General features: G+C 45.5%; 7 protein-coding genes and 1 non-coding gene across 8 annotated transcripts; 4 read left to right on the top strand and 4 right to left on the bottom strand.

Moving 5' to 3' along the window:
* Positions 1-721: 721 nt before the first annotated feature.
* On the bottom strand, positions 722-3,070 carry CLUP02_04491 (alpha-L-fucosidase; the record flags this gene model as incomplete). Its single annotated transcript, XM_049283503.1, has 1 exon — positions 722-3,070. One exon carries the CDS (start codon positions 3,068-3,070, stop codon positions 722-724), a length of 2,349 nt encoding a protein of 782 aa, XP_049140646.1.
* A 24-nt stretch (positions 3,071-3,094) lies between these two features.
* Positions 3,095-3,895, top strand: CLUP02_04490 (uncharacterized protein; the record flags this gene model as incomplete). The annotated part of the gene is made up of 4 exons (XM_049283502.1): positions 3,095-3,170; positions 3,210-3,433; positions 3,497-3,613; positions 3,671-3,895. 4 exons carry the CDS (start codon positions 3,095-3,097, stop codon positions 3,893-3,895), a joined length of 642 nt encoding a protein of 213 aa, XP_049140645.1.
* A 52-nt stretch (positions 3,896-3,947) lies between these two features.
* Positions 3,948-5,717, top strand: CLUP02_04489 (sugar transporter; the record flags this gene model as incomplete). Its single annotated transcript, XM_049283501.1, has 3 exons — positions 3,948-4,159; positions 4,233-4,991; positions 5,057-5,717. The coding sequence occupies 3 exons, from the start codon at positions 3,948-3,950 to the stop codon at positions 5,715-5,717; spliced, it is 1,632 nt and encodes a 543-aa protein (XP_049140644.1).
* A 374-nt stretch (positions 5,718-6,091) lies between these two features.
* Positions 6,092-6,173, bottom strand: CLUP02_tRNA051. The gene has a single exon. It is a non-coding gene; the product is annotated as a tRNA-Leu (tRNA).
* A 460-nt stretch (positions 6,174-6,633) lies between these two features.
* On the bottom strand, positions 6,634-7,392 carry CLUP02_04488 (isoprenylcysteine carboxyl methyltransferase; the record flags this gene model as incomplete). The annotated part of the gene is made up of 1 exon (XM_049283500.1): positions 6,634-7,392. The coding sequence occupies one exon, from the start codon at positions 7,390-7,392 to the stop codon at positions 6,634-6,636; it is 759 nt and encodes a 252-aa protein (XP_049140643.1).
* A 914-nt stretch (positions 7,393-8,306) lies between these two features.
* On the bottom strand, positions 8,307-9,698 carry CLUP02_04487 (uncharacterized protein; the record flags this gene model as incomplete). Its single annotated transcript, XM_049283499.1, has 4 exons — positions 8,307-8,450; positions 8,543-8,965; positions 9,024-9,032; positions 9,102-9,698. The coding sequence occupies 4 exons, from the start codon at positions 9,696-9,698 to the stop codon at positions 8,307-8,309; spliced, it is 1,173 nt and encodes a 390-aa protein (XP_049140642.1).
* A 681-nt stretch (positions 9,699-10,379) lies between these two features.
* Positions 10,380-12,367, top strand: CLUP02_04486 (uncharacterized protein; the record flags this gene model as incomplete). The annotated part of the gene is made up of 5 exons (XM_049283498.1): positions 10,380-10,510; positions 10,594-10,619; positions 10,906-10,970; positions 11,614-12,228; positions 12,320-12,367. The coding sequence occupies 5 exons, from the start codon at positions 10,380-10,382 to the stop codon at positions 12,365-12,367; spliced, it is 885 nt and encodes a 294-aa protein (XP_049140641.1).
* A 9,702-nt stretch (positions 12,368-22,069) lies between these two features.
* On the top strand, positions 22,070-23,968 carry CLUP02_04485 (uncharacterized protein; the record flags this gene model as incomplete). Its single annotated transcript, XM_049283497.1, has 1 exon — positions 22,070-23,968. One exon carries the CDS (start codon positions 22,070-22,072, stop codon positions 23,966-23,968), a length of 1,899 nt encoding a protein of 632 aa, XP_049140640.1.
* Positions 23,969-24,021: the final 53 nt, after the last annotated feature.

Below are 24,021 nucleotides of genomic sequence, written 5' to 3'. Positions count from 1 at the left end.
TCAAAGTTGCACTAGTCCAACGGATACGCACGCGGGAGATCCTCCTCAATAAGCAGGGAGCTCCGTTCCAGTGCTCCGCGCATTTTCCGTCGCCAATTTCTGCCCGGCCGGCGATCGTCACACCCGTCGCAGATACAAGTTGTCCCCTCCGTCCTCATGTCGCTTCCGATACAACCGTCCAATCGATATCGTCGTCACGGACCGGACGGCCGGCGCATGTGCAACCTCTCGGCGGACCCTGATCCAATGACCAAAAGATCCATCTCGCGCCGATACCACGGCCCTTTGACTGAAAAAGGCTCCCAACTACAAAGTCTCCAATGTTTCACGCCAACCGCTCGGAAGTGGCGGTCATAGTGCCGACTCTCGGGCCATCTGCGCCCTGCAGACAACGTCCGTTCGCCGCGGCACTGAAATCTCGGTCGCCAAATAAACGTGGGAAATGAGGGGTCCATGTGTTGTTGTCTTGCCAATCTATCATCTTCACCCGAATTCTCCTCAAGGCCAAACTCCGCAAATCTTTCGGGACGAGCGTCCGTATTCTGAAAAAATACGCAGCAACAGACTTATCATGTGTATTCGCATGCGCGGCAAATCGAAATTGAGCTGACGATGAATGAGAAGATTGCTTGTAGAATCATGAGCAACCTCAAAAAGCTTCGAAGCTCTGCCGTCCGTCTATTGATGAAAGTGGCTGGGATCATCAACAATTCTAGCCTTTCTACGGATATCCTTGGCGCTCTACATATTGCTTGGACAATGGCGCACCGCCACACACAATAGTCCGAGAACCATCGGGGAAAACAACTTGAGCCTCAGCATTTTCAGCACTAGGGTATTCCACCAATACCGGCTCTTTGATACTGCTGCTCTGCCATTCCAACGTCACGAGCCATCCACCCTTAGTTCGAACCCGTGAAAGCTCACCATCGGGCCAGCTTATGGGACATGACGGGAGAAGTCGAATCTCGACTACATGTTTCTCTGTGGTATCTTGCGAGACACTGGACTGAACCAAGCACTCGAGGATGCCGGCACACCCACCAAAGTTGCCGTCAATCTGGAACGGCGGGTGATTATCGAGCATGTTTGGCAACGTCGAGCTCTTAAGCAGCATATCCATATGCTGACCGCAGCCTTCGGCATCCAGGAGGCGAGCATGGAGATTGAGTAACCAAGCCCTGCTCCACCCCGTGTGCCCACCTCCATGCGCTGCTCTTCGTTCCAGTACTCTTTTTGCAGCAGTCGCTAGTTCTGGAGATCTCCCAGGGCTGATGCTTTCTCCCGGGTACAACCCAAACAAGTGGGAGACATGTCGATGGCCCGGCTCAAGCTCTTTGTAGTCCTTTACTCCCCACTCTTGTATCAAGCCGTCGGCGTTGACAGACAACTCGGGCACCCTGCCGAGGGCCTCTATCACCTTGATTCGCAACTGGCTGTTAACGCGCAGTTTATCAGTACTCCAAAGATATCTCTCAAAGGCTATTCGAACAATAGTCATGTCGATGGCGGAACCTTCGCAGAGAATACCAGCATCGCCTGAATCAGAGATGAAGGTGTTCTCGGGTGATAGCGATGGGTTCGTTACCAAGTATGTGCCGCAAGCTGATGGCACTAGAAAGTCGAGAAGAAAAACGATACAACCCTCCAAGACAGTTGCGGCTCGCCTGTGAAGGATCTCGTCATACTGGTACTGCAAAATCTCAAATATGTCGATACAAACCCAGACACCCCCGAGAGGCCAGATAGTAGAGGGCATCCATCGGTCTTGGGGGTCTGTATCTGCCCAGATATCAGTGTTGTGATGCGCACACCATCCTCCACAGCCGTACATGGTCTTTGCCGTCTTTTTCCCTCGCTCTGCCATGCGCTCTAGCAAGTCGAGCATCGGAACAGAACATTCGGTCAAGTTACACGGTCCGGCCGGCCAATAGTTCATCTGGAGGTTGATGTTGATGGTATACTTGCATCCCCAAGGTGGAGCAAAAGAAGGGTTCCAGATGCCTTGCAGCGTCGCAGGCAGCGCCTTGACAGAGTCTCGGCTTGCCGAAATGAGCAAATACCTACCGTAATTCTGATATAGAGCAATCAGCCCGGGATCTCGGTTCTGTTTGATTCGCTGATCTGTTGGGAGATGGTCGGCATCAGGCCACATACGAAGCGTCGTTCTACCAAAGAGGTTCCGATAGTCCACCTGATGACGTTCAACCAGTGTGGCCCACGGGGTTTTCAGTGCCTTGAGGACATCATCCCTAGCGGCTTCTTCGGGTTCGTTCTCTCGGTAGGTCGTCTGAGCACCAATGGCAATCGTACACGCTGAAGAGGTCACCACGACACAGTTACCGACAGTCTCTACGGATCCTGCAGCGTCATCGCAAGAAACCTTGAGAATAATAGACAATCGATTGCTATTCCGTCCGCCAGGCGTCGCACTCAGTGTAATCTGCCCGTCCACTGCGTCGATGCTGTCGAGGAACTCGTTGGTCTCCCACTCAATCTCGCTGACTCGGTTCAGTCGAATGACGAATCGAGCGGCCTCCGATGCCGTGATCCTAAACGCCAAAATATTATCTGGGAAGCTGGCAATGGTGTCTCGACGGTAAGAGACACCACGACATCGATATTCGACAGTCATCTGCGCGGTTTCCAGACACAAGTATCGGCGGTAGTCCGTGACATCCTCAGTGGCGTGACAGAATTCAATGGTGCAAGTGCCCAGCGGTTCATAGTATCGCATGCTGGCGGGCGTCGCGAAGAAGGCCTCTCGCACGAGAGACTCGGCCTCGGCGTGCTTTTCATCTCGGATGAGCTGTCGGAGTGTCGGCAAGTGGCGGAGGGCGTCCTTCGGTGTCCTATCCTGCGGCCCGCCGTACCACACCGAGTCCTCATTCAACTGCAAGAGCTCGGTATCAGTTCGCCCATAGACCATGGCACCCAGCCGCCCGTTGCCGATTGGTAGAGCTTCAGACCATTCGGAGGCGGGGGACTGGTAGTGGAGACGCGAGGAACTGGGAGATCGGCCCTCGCCGGAGCCGGAGCCGAAGCTTTCTGGACCATGAACGGGGGGCATTTTGCCTGGGAACGACGTGCCGGTATGCCGGTGCCCGGATTGGACTACTTCGAGAGACGTTCTGGTCTAGTCTGGACTGCAAACTTCCAAGACAAACGGGGTTGGGGAAGAGACAAAACTCTGATGAGCTGGTGATCAGAATCTGTTTTGGCCGTCCAAAAGCCCTCTTTCAAAGACGATGAGAGCCGGGCGGCCCTAGGCGACTTTAACCCCAGACAACCCACGATGGACTGGGGTAGAAGCCTCGGCGTCGTATCATTTGAGGAAAATTGGCTCGGGGAGTGTGGGGTAGCCGGCCGGCCGTTTGCCTCGAGCCAATCATCACGGGTGAAAGCAGACCGAATATGCTCATTCCGGAGGGATGTGATGCCTGTCTGATCCAACTGCATGTTTACAACCGCCCCGGCCAATCATCATCAGACAAAGCCGATGCTGTCTGAGCTGTTGAGTGGATCTAAGGGAAATACAGAGGCTGCTCTAGAGGCGAAGGAAGGGGAATCGGCAGTGGATTTGGACTGGTTCGTGCTGCAAGGAGCATCTCATGTGAACCACATGGCCAGTTGGAACGTCTGAGAGTCTGGGGATCGCATCCCTCTTCAGGGTTCGAGACCCAGCTATCGGAAGGCCATTCCGTGTTGCACTAGAAGGGTAGCAGTGCAGGATGAAAGCAGCCCTTCTGGTCGTGTCTTCCCGCTCCCAGAGCTGAGGTTGGGGAACCTCTATATATCCGCCGAGGCACCGCTGCAACCTGAGATCCTACGGTCCCAGAGACTCGGGCTTCTCGTTTCTTCACCCGCGTTTCCATTTGCCTCGATCCTCACCTGACGAGACTTCACGAAGCGGTCTTCTGCGCCAAAGCAAGACCGTCTAGCCAATCATGGCGCCTCGAGAAGATGTTGACCACACGGTCATCTTTCACGACGATGTCGCCCAGGCGAATAAGATTGGTGTTGCCGTCGAAGAAGTTGCGGCAACCCGCATCTCAGAGGCTGACATGATGCGTAAGTCAGCTGAGGCCCTTACACTGAAGTCCAAGACCGGCCTTTACATCTTTGGATACATGCTCGTGATGGGCTGCAACCAAGCAGGGTAAGAAAACAACGGATCCTGTTTGTCTTTGACGGAGGTAAAGGGATGATGGTGCTGATCATTCTGTGAATAGTTTCGGTATCGACTGGGGTGTCATCAGCGGAATCAACTCCAACGACCGATGGCACGACTTCTACGGGTTCGGCAACGCTGGTGTCATCATCTCCACGATCAACGCCCTGATGCAAATTGGTGGCTTCTTGGGTGCTCCCTTCCTGAGCTGCGCCGACGTCCTCGGCCGCCGGGGTGTCAACTTCCTCGGCAACGCTCTCGTCATCATCGCTGCTATCATGCAGGCCATGGCCCCGAACCTGGCCTGTCTCTTCATCGGCCGTCTCGTCCTTGGATTCGGCACAGCGCTTTGCACCGCGCCGCAGTACGTTGCCGAGCTTGCGCCTGTACATCTTCGTGGTCGCCTCGTTGGTGTCTTTGGCGCGTGTTTCCAGGTCGGCTCGCTGATGATGATTGGTATCATGATGGGCTTGACGAACTGGGACAGCGACTGGCAGTGGCGGATAGCCTTCTTCATCCAGGCCATCTTCCCTCTCTTCGTGTGTGTCACAATCTACCTCGTGTGCCCAGAGTCGCCTCGTTTCCTCTACATGCGCGGCAAGAAGGAGGAAGCCCGTCGCGTCGTGGCAAGGTACATGACGACCGACAACGACATCAACCACGAGATTGTCGACCTCATGATCCTGCAGATTGAGGAGTCTATCGAGACCACAAAGGCTGGGTTCCGCGCTACCTGGGATTTCCGGGTCTTCTTCACCAAGGCCGTGTGGTTCCGCACCGTTGTCCTGGCTGTCTACGCTGTTTTCCAACAGTGGAATGGGTACGTTATCTCTCTGAACCCCCTCGCTCTTTATTGCTGTCAATGCTAACATAAATCACCAACAGTGGTGGCATCATCGGATACTACCTGGCTCCCGCGCTCGACACAATCGGTATCACCTCGCAACTCGACCAACTCGGCATCAGCCTCGGCTCGACGGCGATCTACTTCGTCTTCACTCTCTTCGGCTCCTATATCATTGACTACTTCCGTCGTCGCACCCTCATTTTCGCCGGACTGATTAGCATGATTTGCGCCCAGATTGCCGTCACCATCACGAGCTGGCAGTATAACCTCAGCGAGCAGAAGACGACGGCCATCCTGACGGTCGTCTGGATCTACCTCTTCCAGGTCTGCAGCGCCACCTTCATCGCGACCATGCACAACCTCTACCCGGTCGAGCTGCTCTCGCTGCCGCTGCGTGCCAAGGGCATGGGCCTGTTTGCCATGTTCCAGGCCATCGCGGCCGTGGTGCACAACTATGGTATCGGCATCGGCGTCGGGAAAGTTGGGTACAAGATCTGGGCCGTGTACATTGTGTACAACTTTATTCAGATTATCATTAGCTACTACGTCTTCCCTGAGACGAGTAAGCTGAACCTGGAGGAGATTGATACCATCTTTGAGACGCCGGGCGGCAAGCCTGTCAAGTTGAGTATCAAGATTGCGGATGCCAAGAGGGAGAAGGCGAAACTTGATCGCCAGAATGGGGTATCGCAGCTTTGAGATGTCTGAACTTGTGGTCACGCATGGCACAACACGAGGCATGAACTCGGTTTGGAGTTGATATGGATAGCGTGTTGTTGGTAGTCTGTCCTTTGATTTTTAAGGGGCTCCGATATCCAATTTGAATTATCTTGCATCAGGGACTTTGAGAACGACACTTGGCGAAGGTCTGCCAGCATGCCCGCATGTCTACTTCGACTTCATCATACCTACCTCAACTGTTCCTTACATCAACTCGTCCAATGACGGTTAACCCTGCAAGTCACTTCCTATCGTCACGTATACCCATAATCCACCCAATACTGCAAAGATCAACCTCCCCACACATCAAAGCCAAAAAGACAAAAGAATAACGCATCAGAGCGGTGATGAGTTGACAAGAGTGGGATTCGAACCCACACCAATTACTTGACTAGCACCTGAAGCTAGCGCCTTAGACCGCTCGGCCATCTTGCCTTGTTGATTGGATGATGTTTCGACGACGGTGAGGTGCTTATGGAAGGATGCGGACTGTGGTGGAGGGTGTGTGGCCCTAGGTGTGGAGCAATATGCATGGTTTTTGGTGTTGTGGATTGGTTGTTGGTTGGATCCATTCTGTTGTGGAACTTGGAGACCTCGGACTGGGATGGTTTGGAGCGGAGATTATTTAGAGAGGTGAGTGGTGGCTGGGAAGTTGGTTGTCTTTAAGATGAAGTATTGGGAGTCGAAGTTATGGGTTTCAAGTTCGTGATGGAGGCAGATGAGGAGTGTTGAGAGAAGAAGAGAAGACCAACTTTTCTATTGAGCCCATTCCAGGACTGACATGCTGAAAGCGACATCTACCCAGAGATGGAAGAGTCCAAAATAGAAATCACATATTCAAAGTCATCAAGTAAATGGATATCAAACCCAATAATCATAAGACAAACGCCTCAAATCAAAATATATACGGCACAAACCGCGCCGTGGAAGCATGCCACCTCTCCCACTTCTCCCCAAACTCCTCCCGCAACATGCCCTCCTCCTCCCTCACCCTCGTCCACACCCCAAACAAAAACACGCAGCACGCAGCAGGACCGAGAACCCACTGCACACTCCTCAACCCCTGATGCCACGCCGGCGCAACCCAGCAGCTCAGCACGCCGTCGAGCCTAGCCAGCAGCGCGACATTGGAGAGCACGAGAACGATGACGCCCGTGTAGCTCGGGTGCTGGAGGTACCGATAAATCCCCGTCGTCTTGAGCTGATCCGGTTTCGTGAGCTGGAAGGTGAAGTTTTTCCCGAGGGAGCGGTAGGGTCCGAGGCGGAGCGGGACGCCGGCGAAGAAGATTGCGGCGAGCGGGAGGAGGGTTGAGGCGGACCAGGTTGTTAGGGAGGCGCTGAGGCCGTTTTCGGCGCCGTGGCGGAGGATGGAGGGCGGGATGTTGGGTGTGTAGAGGGCGAGGGCGGCGAGGTGGAGAGAGAGGAGGGCGAGGGGGAGGAGGATTACTTTGGGGGTGTGTCTGTGGGTGAGGTGCATCCAGCGGATCGAGTCTGCGTGTTTGGTTTGCGGTTGGTGATGGTGATGGTGGTTGTGGTGGTGAAGGTCGTCGTTTGGTTTCTGAGGTGGTTCGGGGTTGGGGTTTAGGAGGCCTATGTAGGTTCCGATGGTGGAGGCCAAGATTGCGACCGAGAGTGATGCCTGGGATATAGACATCTTGTCGGCTTGAGCCTTGGTTTGTAGAGTAAAAGTGAAAAGAAGTGAAGATGAAGACGAGTAGTAAAGAGATAATGGAAAGAAGATCCGAGGCATCGCGAGACTACTAATTCAATCCCGCGTGACGCTTGTGGGGTGGCAAAAGCACAGGCCAGCTATATCTTGAGGTACTTTGGTCCGGCCACTTATCGCGTGGAAATGGAAGTACTCTAGATATCCATGCCCGTGCTGTCGGAATTACGTCTGGTTCATGCCGCGATATTCATACCCGTAACTTGTTATGCGATTAGTTGTGAGTGAATGGTAATATTTTAACCTTGATCCGATTATCGGAAGTCTAGATAAGTCAATCATAACTTTGTGTGGAGGGGCGTGGGAGAGCAGTGAGATCGCCCTGTATCAGTGTAGGTAAGGTTGTCTTCAAACCTTCACATGCGAAAGCTCACTGGATCTCGAATATGATAACTTTGTATGAGTTCTAAATGACATAAAATGGCGTTTATAATAACAAAACTTCCATATAGGTTTAAGGTATTAGGTGAATCCGTTGGATTGCTGCAGTTCCCTCGTCAGCTTGTCGGCAGCTCATATGAGCCTCATTGTGCTTTCACACTCACTACCCTGGAGGTCACCTTGAGCCGGGGCATCAACTTTGCTCGATAGGCAGACCTTCGATGGAGCCCAAACTGTCAAGCTATATGTTGAGAGCTCTCTGGCTTGAATAGACTGAAAGACAGAAAGAAGGCCTGCGACTTCGGGTGCGGATGCTGTATCTACATATCATTATCCATCGTAGTCGTGAGCTGCCTCCTGCAAGTCACATCGCTCTAAAATCAAGGCTGAGTCTACCTCTCAGGCCACCTCTATGTCTACATGTACCTTACGCTAGGTAACACTAAATTAGAAATTATGTATTACACCTCTCCGGGCTCTCCTTCAACGACCTTAACCTCTGGTCCTTCAATCTGCTTCACCTTCCGGCCTTCCCACCAGGACATGAGACCGGCAAGCATAGCGACACCGCATCCCAAGCCGATGAAGGTGCCAGTAGCCCATGACTGGACTCGTTTGTTAGTCCCATTCACAAAGTCGGGTCTGACACCATGATTACGGCGTAGCGCCCATTAGTAGAGTCAAAGAGGGTACTCACAGGTCGATCAAGTCGGTTGTATCCCCACATGAAATAGCACAACACAGCCTGCAAGAACGTATTCCAAACCATCATCCAAATCGTGAACCCCAACTTCCACAGCGCCGTCGGGGGCGCGACCTGGCCGGTAAACGTCTCAGGCGCTTTCTCGCCCTGAAGAGCCCACGCAGGCGGCCGGAACCAGCTCTTATTCTGCGCCGCGAGCTTGAGCATCGCCGCCTGGTTCTTGAAGTTGACGGCGCGGATGTACCAGTACAGGTCGCGAAAGCGCCAGGGCGCGAGACCGAAGCCCGTTACGCAGAAGAGGGCATTGAGGATCTGACTGGAGATTTCAAGCCACTTCTTGCGGGGTGAGTTATCGTCGTCGGCGGTTGGGTAGTTCATTGCTGGTGCGGCCTTGAGGAGGAGGAAGAAGAGCATGGCCTGGGAGGGTGGGTCAGTATGGACAGCTTCATTTTCATACATCATGATGTGAACTTACTCCCCAGGCCTAAGAGTCAACTAATGTTAGCATGTCTCATTTGCAAAGAGGCCGTGCAGTTGAGGTGGGAATACTTACGACAATATTCAAGCAGTAGATGGTGATGACAAACCCTGACGGCGTGAGGAAGAACTTCCAAAATGCCTTCAACCCATTGACAATGGTCGTCTTCCACGGCGCCTTCTCCTCCGCCGCGTGCTTCTGATACAGACTCTGTCGCCGCTGGAACTGCTGACCCTCGCTGGGCAGCAGGCTCTCATCATGCGTCCCCGTCCTCGGCCGTGCTTCGTCCGAAGTCTCATTCAGCACAGCGGGTTCGTCCGTTTCCCTGATATTTTCTGATTTGTCGTTAAACACGTTTCGCCCACCGGCAGACGATTGCCCATTAATAGAAAACGTCGACGCGCGCCGGCTCGTGTTGGATCGGATGAGCGCCAGGTCGCCGTGGGGTTCCTGGACGGCGTAGCGCGCCGAGTGGCCCTGCGCCGTGAAGGCGATGTTGTCGCCGCCGGATTCGGGGTCGCGGAGCTCGGTGAGATTCGGCGCCTGGGCGATTGCTGTGCCGGCGGCCTGCCACATGCCCAATTGCGGGTTCGCGTTCATGATGGAGAGGGACGCGCCCCGGACGCGGCCTACGATGCCTCCACCATTATCGGCGGACGAGGGCTCGGTCATGCTTGATAGTTCACGGAGATTGTGAGGACGGGTTGATGATGGGGCCTCTTCCTGGCGGTTGCTACGGTGTCGGATGTCGCGGAACGGCCCTCATAAAAAGGTGAGCGGGAGGCCGGTGAGTGAATCGTGCGTGAGATTGCGCTCTCAACAGACAATCTGCGTCTGCTCACGGAGAGGGCTGTCGAGTCGTCGCGACTTTACAATGCAAACGCCTCACAGATCGCGGGGAGTCAATTTGCGATGATTGTTTATGTCAGATGCAGAACTTCGGTCCCCTTTTCCCTTTTTCCTAGGAACACCCATCTCCATGAAGAGACTGCAAAGAGAAAAGTGCCATGCCATCACGTGGGGGCTGAGGGAGAGACAGCGAGCTATCCGCGTATTCCAACCCGACACCCCGACGTGTTGGCCGGCCGGAACCCGCGAATAAGTCGAGCCTAGTCAGGTTCAGTCCTTTGGCAAAAAAGTCTAATTTGCTGCCTATTGCCCCTACCACGCTCTGAATGCAGATCCTGGGTTGGCTGAACGGGGTCGGAGAAAGCCAAGACACTGCCGTGATTAGCTAGCCCGCATATCTCTCGCTTTCCCCGTCCCCCCCGAATCCCCGCTGTTCTTTTCGCAATCCTAATCCGGCTTGGCCAGAACTCGCTCTCGCTTGCAATCGAACTTCTGAGGAACAGAATGCCCACCGGCAGCGCCGCTGATGCCCTGAGTCGCGGGGTCATCTTCTGGAGTGATGATCTGATCAGGTGGTTGGGCGAACTTGACGCCGTCCTTCCGGCGCTAAACTTCAACGTCATAATACAAGACTCGTGATGAGAAGCTTCTGCGACGCCAGCGAGATATTTGTCTATCAATTGACTTTGTTGACTCTCGGTCTCCGTCATTCTGATAGCCTCGAGCGCATGATACCGGCAGTGGGTGAGTTCCGGTCCGGGAGCCCGGGTCGACCGCACCGAGGTTTACTTTTCCCACTCTCTTTTCCTGAGACGGTTTGCTCTCTTGCGAGCCACCGCCGCCTGGATGTCGCCTACCCAGGTACCGCGATCTCGGGGGTCTGCGGAAATACTTTTTGACATTGCTTGTCTACTACGAGAATGCTCTTGAGAATGAGTATCCATCCGTACCAATTCATGAGGTTTTGGGTGTGAATGACCACTCGAGGTCAGAGGAGTGAGTACCAACAGTCCTTGACGCGGTAAAACAGCCAGAGTCTACAGCCTTTTGTTCAATGAGGTATCCTGGTCGCTCTTTTACCGCCTCGTTGCCCTGGTAAGTCTACCAAACACAAGCGACAACGAACATATGCATGTTCAATTAGCTAAGAAAAGCACCCATTGAGTTAATCTTCACCGGAACGTCTACCCGCATCGTGATGAAAGGCCAAAAACACCGCCACAATGGCCAGAGCCCAACCAAGTGATTCTGGCCGTTGAACAATCGGTAATTTCTTGAGTTTGCATCGTGGTCGTGCTTGGATCTGTCGACTTGCCTCATTCCCAGTGCTTTTCTTTGTCCTACTAAATTCGATGTGCCGCCTTGGCGTCAGACACACGTTCCCCTAAGACACGATGGCGAACCACTCGATGGCCGTAATGAACAACACCCACTCTCCACCTTTTGCGAAGTTCCGACACCATTGGCTCCATCACCAGATTGCCCAAATTTTTACAGAGTATCAAGCAACATATCATGCTTGCTTTGTCCTTGTTGTTCAGGTAGCATGGGATAACCTACCGCGTCTTACCAACATCCAAACACCCGCAGACGTCAAATCATCCGTCTTAGAACCTTGCAATTCACCTCTGGGATGCAAACAACGTGATGCGAGTTGCCATCTTTAGGATGTACAGTAATGACGAGTATAAAACTTGTTGCTAAGGGGGAAAATATCAGATGTCCCCTTCCCACACAGTCCTATCGGAAGTACCTAGAATCTGAACCAACATCCGGCATTCCTTCGATAACCATCACTACCGAAGTTACGCAATTGTCCCTCCGCTCCAAGTCAAGCCAGATTTCAGAAGCAATGAGCGAAGTACCAGCAATATTCATCCACAACACAGAAGAACTCCCAGCTGAGGGCCTGCTCTCGGAACTAAACGATCTTCACATTGACGACCGGAAAGATGCGCGCGGTGACGGGCACCCTGCCAGCCCACAGTACGACATGAGTTTCAGACATGCCGACGACTATGGAAAAAAGTTCCTGGAAGTACCCAAACCCAGTAACTGTGATTCGGACAGTGAAGCGGCTCGAGCTCAAAGCAGCACGAAGGCTTCGAGCGAGGCCCAATGCGAATTGACGGCGACCGAATCAATCGACCGCAACGGACAGAAACTGGCTGTCCAGAGTGCGCCACATCTTTCCGAATCCGATCGCAAGACTGACGTCCTCGGTTTGGGAGTCTGGGCTGGAAAATCACTCACGAATGATGTTAAAAAGACCCCCATTGACTATCGTGAATCGCAAAGCCGACGACAATCCGAAAACGATCACGGCTCTGCTACAGAAAACCCCAACCATGCCGTAAGTTGGGCTTCTTTTCTTTCGGATGAAATTGTGTACGTACCCAAACCCCATGACAATCCATATGGAGCTTGGTATGCTGACAATAGAGGTGAACGGCCTGCCCAGTAAGAGGATTGTGTCGTTATCTGGTACTTAAACCACGGTAATTCAGCATACATTAGCAACACTGGGGCTTCTAGAAAGGAAGGCACCTGCAAGTTTCACGACTCATACCGCAAATATTTCCGCAACGTAGGTCTCTCGACATAGTGGTCTAAAAAGAACGTCGAATTTTTGATTCGGTGCGGTGTGCTTCGAGAGACCGATGATGAGGGCTGGGATGATATTGTTGGCGAAGGGGAAGAGGGGGAGGGGGGGGGGGGGCAAATTTGAGAGGAAATCCGGCCTAAGCCTCGACCTCTCTATTTCTTGCGAAGGCTTCTTAGATGTAGAATTGTGAAGTCGTGGTATAAAGGGGAAATACGAATTACAACATCGACGCATCTGCTCAAGCCTTTTCTCTGTATTGCTTGCATTGAGGGGTTGTTCAATGGGTAAAAGAACTATATCGATTTCAATGTAGCTAATGAGCCTATATTATAATACTTGCAGTTGGGCTTTGATGCTGTCGGATTGGAAGTCTAATTCGACCGCGGCATACAGCCGACTGCGCAGGGGCCAATTGGGGGCCCTATTTACGATTATCGTAGCCAGCCTAACCTACGGTTAGAACCTCCTTTTTATACTTACTATGCAAATATTTATATAGTTTAATTAATCTCTTTATTAACTACGGTTCGAACTAATTACCCTAGTATAAGGATACTAATACTAATTAGTAGTTAAATTCTATTATTATAGATTAGTAAGGTATCTCGTTATATAAAAGAGACGACTTTTTAATACCGTACGGAATAGGAAATTTATACTAATTAACCTTACGGAAGTAGATAAAAAAGGAGGTAATTCTTAAATACCGTACGGAATTAAGTAATTATAGCCTTTTATTATTTACGAGAGGTTAACGTTTATTATATTAAACTATATTAATTAACGGAACCGCTTAAGTAACTAGCCTTTTACTATCGCCCCGAGTAGCTTTTTTACTAAACGACTTTTCTATAGCTGGCCCGCGATTAGAAATTAACTAGTTAAATTAATAAAAAGAAATACCTACGTAACGACTACTTACCTAATTAATTAGCGTAACGAACGAGCTTAATAATATAGTATAAAAGAGTACTATGCGATTAAAAAAGGGGATTTTTAAACGTAAATATTTTTATTTAGTAACGAAGGTGACCCTTTAGGAGTTATTAAGCTAAGAGATTTATAATATATAGAAAAGTTTATTATTACGAGGATTTTATAAATATAACTTTAAGCCCGCGATTTAAATAACCTCCTCGTAGCTCCCTTAACTACCCCCCGGGTATTACTTAGGAATATAGTATAGGGGACGGTTTAACGAGGGAGGAGGGAATTTAAAGGTCCTAATAGTATTAAGTTAAGAGTATTACGGATCTCGGAGATTAACCTAGGAAAAAGGTAGCTACCCTAAAGTAGTCTTACGACCTCCTATTAGAGTTACTATTAGCTTAAAAAAAGGCTAAAAAGACGAGGATTTAAGGGGAAAAAAAAAGAATTCTTTAGAGGGCTACTAAAGGGCTTCTTTTTATACTAGCTCCCGGCGCGAGATTACTAATTTCGAAAAATTAACTAAGTAATAAAAAAGATCGCTAGTAAGCGATAATTACTTAACTATAATTAAGCTACGAAAAAGATTACTTAAAAGATATAAAATAGGGTACTAAGAGGTTATAAAAGATAAGATCTTTAAAGTATTTAACTTTACTACGTACGAGCGATAAGTAGGTATTTTTAGTAAGTTTTTAAAATTTACGATTTTATAAAAAAGAGGGCTTAACTTTATTAACTATACTTAACGGCTTATATAGTTCTTAATAGCTTATATAGCTCTTTTACGAGCCGCTCGGCGTTTATTTTTAACTATTTTTATAAAATACTACCCTAGAAGAGGTAGGTTAAGGAAAGAAGTTATTTAGAGATTATAGAGAGTACGAGGCTTAGGAAGCTAGAGGTATACGGGATAGCGGAAATCGGTAATTAGTAAAGATCCTAAGACTAATTACTATATCTTCTTATAATAATATAAACGTTTATTACTATTATTATAAAAAAGAACTACTAAAACTTACCTTTTTATATTAAATAAAAAAGAGGATCTTAGTAAGTACGATAGCTAGCGATTTAGAAAAGTAGTAGTAATTATTAAAAATAATAGAAACGAGAGTAGTAGCGAGACGGTAAGAAGAAGCGGGAATTTCCTAGACCCTAATAAATTCGTTAGGTAGCGAAAGTACGGATTTATTATAACTAGCGCGCGGATTAAATATATCCTTATTAAGATTAAATACGCTAATAACTACTAATATAGGCATAAGCTAGAGCACGACCCTTAGCGAGTTAAGGTAAAAAAGAAGAGGATAAAACCCGATCTTAGATAGAATCCTAATCCTTTATAAATAAGTAAATATTAACCTAGATTATTAAGGGATATAAATATATAGAATTATAGATTAGCCTAACGATAAGTAAATTAACGTAATATTAATCTATTTAATTAAGGTTTATAAGAAAAAAGGGCTATAAGGGTAACCCCTATTTTATAAGATCGTAAACGACCTTAGTTACTAACTAGACGAATAATTTACGAGCATAAGCTTAGGAATCGTAAAAGTAATTAATAAATTCTTTTATAGGCAAGGGGTATTATTAGCGTAATTATAATTACAAGAGCTATACGAAATATTAGTAGTAATAATTATAAAAGAGGAATTCGTGCTATAGAACTAAGTATAGGTCGATAGAGCGTATAATCGCTTTAACGAATTTGAAAAAAAGGTAAACGACTTAGATTTCCTTCCTATAATTACTAACGGAAATTTATCGTTATAAAAGGATATGCCGGGGTAAAATATGGTACTAAAAGTACGATAATTAATAATTCTGCTTATTTTAATTTATAACTTATTACTACTACTAACGTAAAATTCGGTACCGATTAGTTAATAAGAAAGGAGGTAAACGACCCGAAGTTATTAATAATACGTAGCGACGTAAGGATCGTATATAAATACCGAAAATTTAGTAATAAATACGAGGTAATTTATAGATTTTAAAAAGATTTTCTTAAAAGAGAAATTATATTCTAGGGGGAAGTATAAGGTCTTATAAGAAACCCTGACGATATTTTATAATTATTATAAAAAAGTCGGAATTAGGGAATACTAGTACTATTTAGTAATTAATATTATACTCGTAAGTAAAGCCTCTAATTACTATTACGAAGCGGTACGTAATTTCGATCGAAACGACTTTTTTAGTATAATTAACGTAATCCGAAGCCGCTTCGAGACTTACGATAGGAACCTAGAGCTCCTATTTAAGTTATGAGCGATTTTTTATATATTTATAGCTAGGATAATAGAGGGTAAATTGCGAGTAGAGATTTTTAAAGAGCTTATTAATCGAATTAATAAGCTAGCGAAAACCTAGCTAAATAAGGGGATAAATAAGCGGAAAGTTAGATATTTTTATACTATAGTTTAGCGTATATTAGAAGTAAAAATAACCTTATACTAAGTACCCGAAGACTACGAGACGCTCTACTCGAGGCTAAGATCTAGTTTTAATATTAAAATAAGAATGCCGCGCTAAACCTATTTTTAAGTATATAACGGCCCTTATTAATAATATTAAGTTAATCGAACGTATAATAAAAAAGGAAAAGAGGCTAGATATAGTAATCGCTAGTAAGGAGGCTTAGATTCGTTAAATAGGTAGAGATTTAACTTATAAATAGGGTAATAAAAGAGGTAATACTATATTTATAAAAAGGATAAATATTAGTTAAGTAACTATTCTAAGGAAGAGCATACTAAATCGTACGAATAGTATAAAAAGTTAAGGATAGTAGATAGTAAAACTAGCCCTCGTTAGTTTAATTAATTCTTTATTATATATAAGGGTAGATCCGGGGGTACAGAACTTAGTAACGGTAGTTAAAGTAGCGGCCTAAAGTATATACCCCCTATAGGAGATTTAGAAAATAAGGAAGATTTTACTTCTTATACTAACGAATTAGATTATAACGAAATCGACGATATTAATTACTCTTTTTTTGCCCCGTTAGCTTTTAGAGGATATACGAGGCTAAACGAATAGAGGGTAGCGGAAGTTCTTAATAAGCAGGCTTTTATTTATAAATAGTAAGGGAAGGTCCTTTAGATAATAAATATAGAGGCGGCTAAAAGGGCAAATCTAATAGGGCCGAAGCCTATTTTCTTAATAATTAAGGAGAAGACGCTATTTCTTTTAATATTTAAAAAAAAGGAACATAGTACTAAGTAAATCTAGGGGTAGCTAGAGGGGCCCTTTTTATATTACCTAGATCCCTCGAATGCTAAGCTTATATAAGTATTTTATATAAGCAAAAAGTACGGCCTAGACGATTTTTATAAGATTATCCTAGATACTAAGGTATTATAATAGTTAACTAAAGGAAAAGGGTAATTTTAGGCACTATAGAAGATTGTGCTAATAACGCTTAATATATTAACGGCGGGTATTACGAGGATTAGTTTTAGCCTAAGTAAGGAAATCGTTACCCTAGGTATAGTAGAAGTAAAAACGCACTTCGGAATAATAACTTTTTATATTTTACTTATTAATACCCTATTTCTCTTATATTTAAAAAATATAGATCGACTAGGTATTATATTTAATAATATAAGGAATAGAATCTCTAGTAATAAGTACTTCGAGATAGTCGAACGACGATAGGGGTATATATTTATAAAGCTTATTAACGATATAAAGTTAATTAATTACTTAACAGAAAGTGAGCTTAGAAAACTATACTAGAGATTTAGGTACCCGTTAGTTACGAGGCTATATAACTTCTTAAAGTAATTAAGTAATAATAATATCGAAATAGGGGCGCTAAAGTAGTTAACGAAAGTATATTATTAATACTAAATAAATACGCAGAGCTTATATAGATTTAAGTTTAAATTACGTAATGAGCTTAACTTTAACTAGGAAATCGTTATTAATATTTTTTATTTAAATAATTAGCTAGTACTATATATAATTAACGTAGTTATATTTTTTTAGGTAGGGTAATTCTTCCGGGATTTATAAGTAAAGATAGTGTGAGTAGCTTTGCGAAAAAGCTAGATCGATATATATTAAGGACCGCTAGACGGCATTAGAACCGACGCTAGTATTAGCTTTAAGTTAGTAGAATTTAAGGATAATGCGACGGCCTATAGTATATAGCTAAAAGTCGTACTTATTAAAGCGTATTATAGTATTAGAAAGGTAGAGAGGGTATATTAATAATTAAAAAGGGCGTTTAGAATTATTAAAGAGGAAAATCCGGATTTTATTAACGACGAATGCCTCTAAATAGTACTTAAATATTATAACAATACTATAGGGCCTAACGGACTTATATTAACGCTTTTAGTATTTAGAGTATATTTAAGAACGACCTTAGCCTCGCTACTATTACTAAGTATAAGTTAACGAGCCCGAGTAGTTAAAAAAGTAATGCGGGCACTGCGCGAGGTAAGTATAAAAAAGTAAGTTAACGAGGTAATTACTATATATAATAGGCCTAATATAGGGGATAATCTAAATATACTACTAAATTCGGATATATAAGTATAGCGCGAAATTACTTAATAGTAGGCTAGGTTATATAAGTTAGTTTTTGTTAACGAGCGCTCTTATATAGTTATAAGAGATCGTAACTAGTTACTTAAAGTATTAATTATAGTAGTTAGACCGTACTATATAGATCTTAACGAGGTAATTTCTAACTTATAAGAAGAAGAAGAGCTAGGGGAAACTATATAACTTGCGGTAGAGGTATAGGAAATTATCCTTAATAAAATCGTCGTAGTAATATTAATAGATAACGAGGAAGAGGAAATTATTAAAAGGGTATTAATATTACTAGCGAGACGTTGTAAAAGATTATAATAGCAAGCCCTAACGCGGTAATTTATTACTAGCGACGAGGTAATTAATACCTTTTATATAGTAAAAAAGAAAGCCGATTTCGAGCTAGCGGTTAAACTATATAAAGAAGGTATAATTATAATTATTAAAAAGCCGTATAAGGGATTAGATCTTATCGAAGTAAATACTCTTTATAATCGAGGGGTCTATCGATTTATTTTATATGACCTAAAAAAATATATAAACCTCTGTATATTTAAATTACGAATAGTTCGCAAGATTAAAAGGAAAGGAATACCCTAGCTATATAAGAAGTCTAGATATATAATTTAGGGGTATAGTAACGTCGAAAAGGCGACGCTACTTATATAATTACCTATTATATAGCGCTATAGCTAACGATTAATAATAGTACTAATAGTATTATTATAAAAGAAGGGATATGAGATTTAGAGCCGTAATATTATTTAGGCCTATATTTAATTAGCTATAGGGCTTATAAGGAAAATCCTCGCCTATTTACTAAAAGAAATAGTTAGTAAGTACTTAGAAAGTACGATTATTAAAGTGCTTAAGTTACTATATAGGCTCATAAAATCGGGTACTTATTAGTAGGCTACTTATTACGATTTTTATATTAATTAATTATTAATAGTTACTTCTATATACGACCCGTGCTTATTAGTTACGGAGTATAAAGGTGACTAATTTAGGATTATTAGAATATAAATTAACGATATATTAGGCTTATTTAATATTAATTTTATAAAAAAAGAGGATAAGGAGCTTTAGAAAGTGGGCTTTATAGCGAAGCTAAAAGAGGTTTTTATAATAAATACTCCCTTAGTATTTAATAGTAGGATTTTTATAATTAAAGGGGAAACCGTCGTTTTTTAGTAAAAGGGGTAGGGCGAGAAGATTAACCTCGTCGATCTAAACGTAATTAATATTAAAAAGCGGTATAAGGCTAAGCTCGCGCAAGGGGTATATATTACGAGTATTTATTAGCCCGAGGCGACTTTTAACTATGTTAAAGTAGCGTAGGCTATAGATATAACTAAACGAGATATTAAGGTACTTAATAAGCGGCTTAAGTAGTAGTAGACGAATTTTAATCGAGGTCTTATTTACTATTTAATCGACTTTATAATTAGTAAGCTTTACGTTTTTATTAATAAGTTATTTATAAATAATAACGACCTTATTTCGTAATTAGGGTATATTATTATCTTAGTTAACGAGAGTATAGGCGAGAGTAAATTTACTATATATAGTAATATAATTTATTACTTATTAACTAAAAGTAAGTAGGTAACGAGAAGTGTGCTAGCGTTAGAGGTTTATAGTATAGTTAATAGCGTTAACCTCTCTTATATAATTTTAATAACGCTAAGGAAGATTACTAATTAAATTAGCCTTTTACTTATTTTAATAGTTATTTATACCGATTTTTATTTACTATATAAATACCTCGTTAAATTAGGAACGACGAAGGAAAAGAGGCTTATAATCGATATTATAGCCCTTAGGTAATTATATAAAAGGCGCGAGATACTCGAGATCCGTTAGATTAATAGTAAAGATAACCTTATAAACGCTTTTATAAAAGTAATATTAAATAAGGGATTAAAGTAATTTATAAGTAGTAAAAAAGCTATTATACGAATAGAGGGATAAGTTATACGAAAAGAGTAAAGAAAAAGGAGAAAAGGAGACGACCTAATAAACGGGCCTAAGGTTAAATTATACTTCTAACTATAGTAGTTAAATTAATAAAAAAAAGAGAAAGTTAGTGTCGGATTAGAAGTTTAATTTAACCGCGGCATATAGCCGACTACATAGGGGCTAATTAGGGGCCCTATTTATAATTATCGTAGCTAGCTTAACTTATAGTTAGAACCTCCTTTTTATACTTACTACGCAGATATTTATATAGTTTAATTAATCTCTTCGTTAACTATAGTTCGAACTAACTACCTTGTTATAAGGATACTAACAGATGCCTATGACGTTGAAGAACTTCCCGTCACTTTAGAAACAAGAATGAGGCTTGCAATTTCTGTCTTTAGTTAAAGCTGATAATAAGGAGTAAAATATACGGAAGTAACTAGACCAACTTGCCCGTCATTAGCCAGTAAGCCACTGTTCCAGCCTGCAATAAATCTATTTGTCTTGTTGAGAGAAAGGAGAATAGGACGGCATCTCTGTTTAGATATGCCGAAGTACCTGTATGTCAAAAGCTCCGGCCCGCAATATCACCAGCCCAAACATAATTCGAGACATTCATCATAGAAAGTGATCATCAACGCAGCCTATTCAGACTATATCTGAGAGGAGAGTGTTGTTTGACACCGCTTTGTAGCAAGAGGCGATAGGTTTCTGAGTGCCTGTAGGCTGTTCAACTTACTACCCACGAGCGCATCACTTCCAAGACGGTGAATTAACCAACGTTGTATCAGCTGTTCAGTAAAGTAATACTAGAAGGGCACAGCTGCAGCTTGAAAGATCCCGACTAGTCTAGATGGAATTTGCGGATCGGAGAAAGAAGGTTTCCTTCCCAGCACCACGAATGTGAGGTTCGAGTCACGTAAGGTAAGCCCTGTATACTCATTGCATAATTGACGCGCGTTGGAAACGTCTAACGGGCTGTGCTCCCGCAAGCTGTCCCAAGCACGCCCCTCCCCGTGATCAAGTCCCTTAATGAAGGAGCCGCCTTCTCTCAGGCTTCGGATGGTTCAAGCTTTCTCTGGCTGACGATCGTCTCGGGTTCAAGGCTATGTCCGAAGATTCCATCGCGCTTACAAAAATCACACTTTTTGCTGCACAATCTTACCGTAAAGCTTATTGTAGGTACAGACATTCTTTTGGATGGAACACTACACATTTGACTTTCATCCGCTTTCGGATTCTAGCTACATTTGGAATAGTTCGTCGTCAACGAAGAAGTGTCCAACAACCACCAACTTCGTACTCGTTTTCCCATTATGTGGTCTTTGTGAAGCCTTAGTGGACTTCTTGAAGTTCGTGCGGTCTCAATACCGCTAGCCTTGGAAAGGTGTATTAGGATACAGCTTCCTCCGCAACTGAATCTCCATGCAATGAGTCTTTCATCGGATATAGGCCTTCGACCTTGTTCCCCGATCTCCTTGACTTACGAATCAGCAGGTACCAAGAAAACAAGGTCTATACCTGACGAAGGCTAAGTAGAGCTTACTAGAACCGGATAGTTGTCCATCAAGTCATGATCCCTCAAACATCAACACACTTTGAGCATACTCTCGCTACGGTTGAGCTGGAACAACCATTTCGGGCCCTGGATTCCCCTCATTGACAGAGCAGCCGACTCTGCGATGGGTTCGTAAGACGAGGGGCAGAGACCCGATGAACCCTGAGTTCTGAAGTGACCGGAGGCGGGATTCTGGCGAAAAGACCGTCGCCTCGGAAACCTGAAACTGACTAACGATGTGACCCTCGACCACAGAGAGATACTGCGACATCAGGTGGGCCCATACTCAGACAAGTTTCGACCGTGATGGCGCCCGCATCTTTAGCTTTAGGCTATGTTTCGTTGATTATCTCGATCTGGCCGCTCGCTAGTCAAGTGCCGAAGGGATCAGGAGGCTTTGTAGTTCGTACGGCCGTCCTGGTGCAATACAGACGAGGTCTCAAGGTCTTATTACTACTTCTTCCCCAAATGCCCCGCGAAACGTTTTAAGCTATCTCCAAATATTTGATCTGTTCTTTTACTTGCTTGCTGTTAAGTTTTATCTAATATTCCAGTGCCTGGGGCACGAACTCGATTTTCAAGATGCGTGTCCTTGCGGCGTTTACAGTTCTTTCCTTCATCGGGCCATTTGCCATCGCTTCGAGAGCTGGCTCAATACAAATAGAGTATAATAGAGATCCACCACCCGGATGGACACTCTCTCGTCCCGCTGATCCGGATCACCGATTCAGCATATCCATCGCAGTCGATAGAAGCAGGCATGTGGAACGGGCCCTCTACAGTGTCTCCACGCCGGGACATGAGCTATACGGCAGGCACCTCTCTCGAGAGGAGGCACAAGCACTCCTCAACCCCGATACAGAGTCACGGGACATCATTATAAATTGGCTTCAAGAACACGGGAACGCAACAGCGGCAGATATAGAGAGCGATGGTCATTGGATCAAAGTGCAGACAACGGCGAAGAAGGCGAATAATCTGCTCGACGCAGACTTTATATGGTTCCGAAACATTGACAGCGGCAAGGAGGTTCTGCGGACGTTGCAGTATTCTTTACCCTTGGAGTTGAAGAACAAGATCTCGTTAATTACCCCGTCGACGAGATTCTGTTCTCACCCGATGATGCACCAAGGATCGACTGTGGTTACGCCTCTTGCTGACGACACCCCCAGCGACGAGCTTCGGAAGGTGAAGAGGTCGTTGGCTGGGGTGAACCCCAAACTTCTTTACACGGCACAAGCAGATAGGATTACACCGCCCACACCACAAGCACAAGTCGATCCTACATGCAACAGGACTATTACACCCAACTGTATACGAGCACTGTACAATATTCCTGCCAAAATGAACGTCAGTCCGGCCCGCGGTCTTGGGATCTACGCTTCGCAGAATCAGGTTGCCAAATTTGACGACTTTGCCTTGTTTGCCAAAAACGTTGATCAACCGTCAACGGGAGTAAAGTTTTCTTTCCTTAGCATCAACAATGGCATAACAGATCAGGCTCAGAACAAGTTCTCAAACGCTGAGCTCAACTTCGACGTTCAATACACGGCTTCACTATCCAATCCGGTCCCCAACATCGTCACCGCCGTGGCTGGAGATGGACCGATCAAGCTGGAACTAGGCGGACAACCTGGGGACACGACGGAACCTTGGCTGATCTGGTTAGACGCGATGCTCAAGCTGCCTGACGACAAGCTTCCTCACACGATCACCACTAGTTTCGGGGAGAACGAACAGTCACTTCCGGACGGCTATGTTCAGCAGATTTGCGATCAGTTCGGTGCACTCGGGGCCAGGGGCGTTACGATGTTTGCCGCGTCGGGAGACTCTGGACCGGGCAACACGTGTGTCACAAACGACGGTACCAACAGCACGCGGTTCAATGCCGTCTTTCCGGCATCATGCCCCTTTGTCACAGGAGTTGGCGGGGTGAGGGGTATCGCGCCTGAGCGGGCCAGCGACTTCTCGAGCGGTGGGTTCTCGGACAAGTTCGCCAGACCGGCATACCAAGAGCAAGTTGTGCCGGCGTACTTGAAAAACACCATTGGAACCCAATTTAACGGCCTCTTCAACGCATCAGGCCGAGGCTTCCCAGACGTTAGTGCCCAAAGCTTCAACCTCACATTCGTGACGGGCGGCCAACTAGGTGGCTTCCAAGGTACCAGCGCCGCCGCTCCAATCTGGGCAGGCATGGTGGGCATGGTCAACGCCGCTCTCATCCAGGCGGGAAAGCCGCCAATGGGATTCATCAATCCATGGCTATATGGCGCTGGGTTGCAAGCCATCAACGACGTGTCTGCTGGGCAGTCCGTGGGCTGCACTGGCACAACTGGTTTTGGCACGCAAAAGTTCCCGCCTGAGTTCGGAGCCAAGCTCGTGCCGAACGCGAGTTGGCCCTCAGTGGCTGGCTGGGACGCTGTCACTGGATTGGGGACTCCGGATATCGGCAAAATGTTGGCGCTGAGAATGGCAATGTGATGAGAGTTGTGTAATTTTAGACTACAAACAATTTGGGGTACAAATTTGACCTA

This window comes from Colletotrichum lupini, chromosome 2, assembly GCF_023278565.1.
Source record: "Colletotrichum lupini chromosome 2, complete sequence".
NCBI lineage: Eukaryota > Fungi > Ascomycota > Sordariomycetes > Glomerellales > Glomerellaceae > Colletotrichum > Colletotrichum lupini.
The sequence above is the reverse complement of the archived record's forward strand: the minus strand, read 5'-3'. Positions and strand labels throughout refer to the sequence as shown.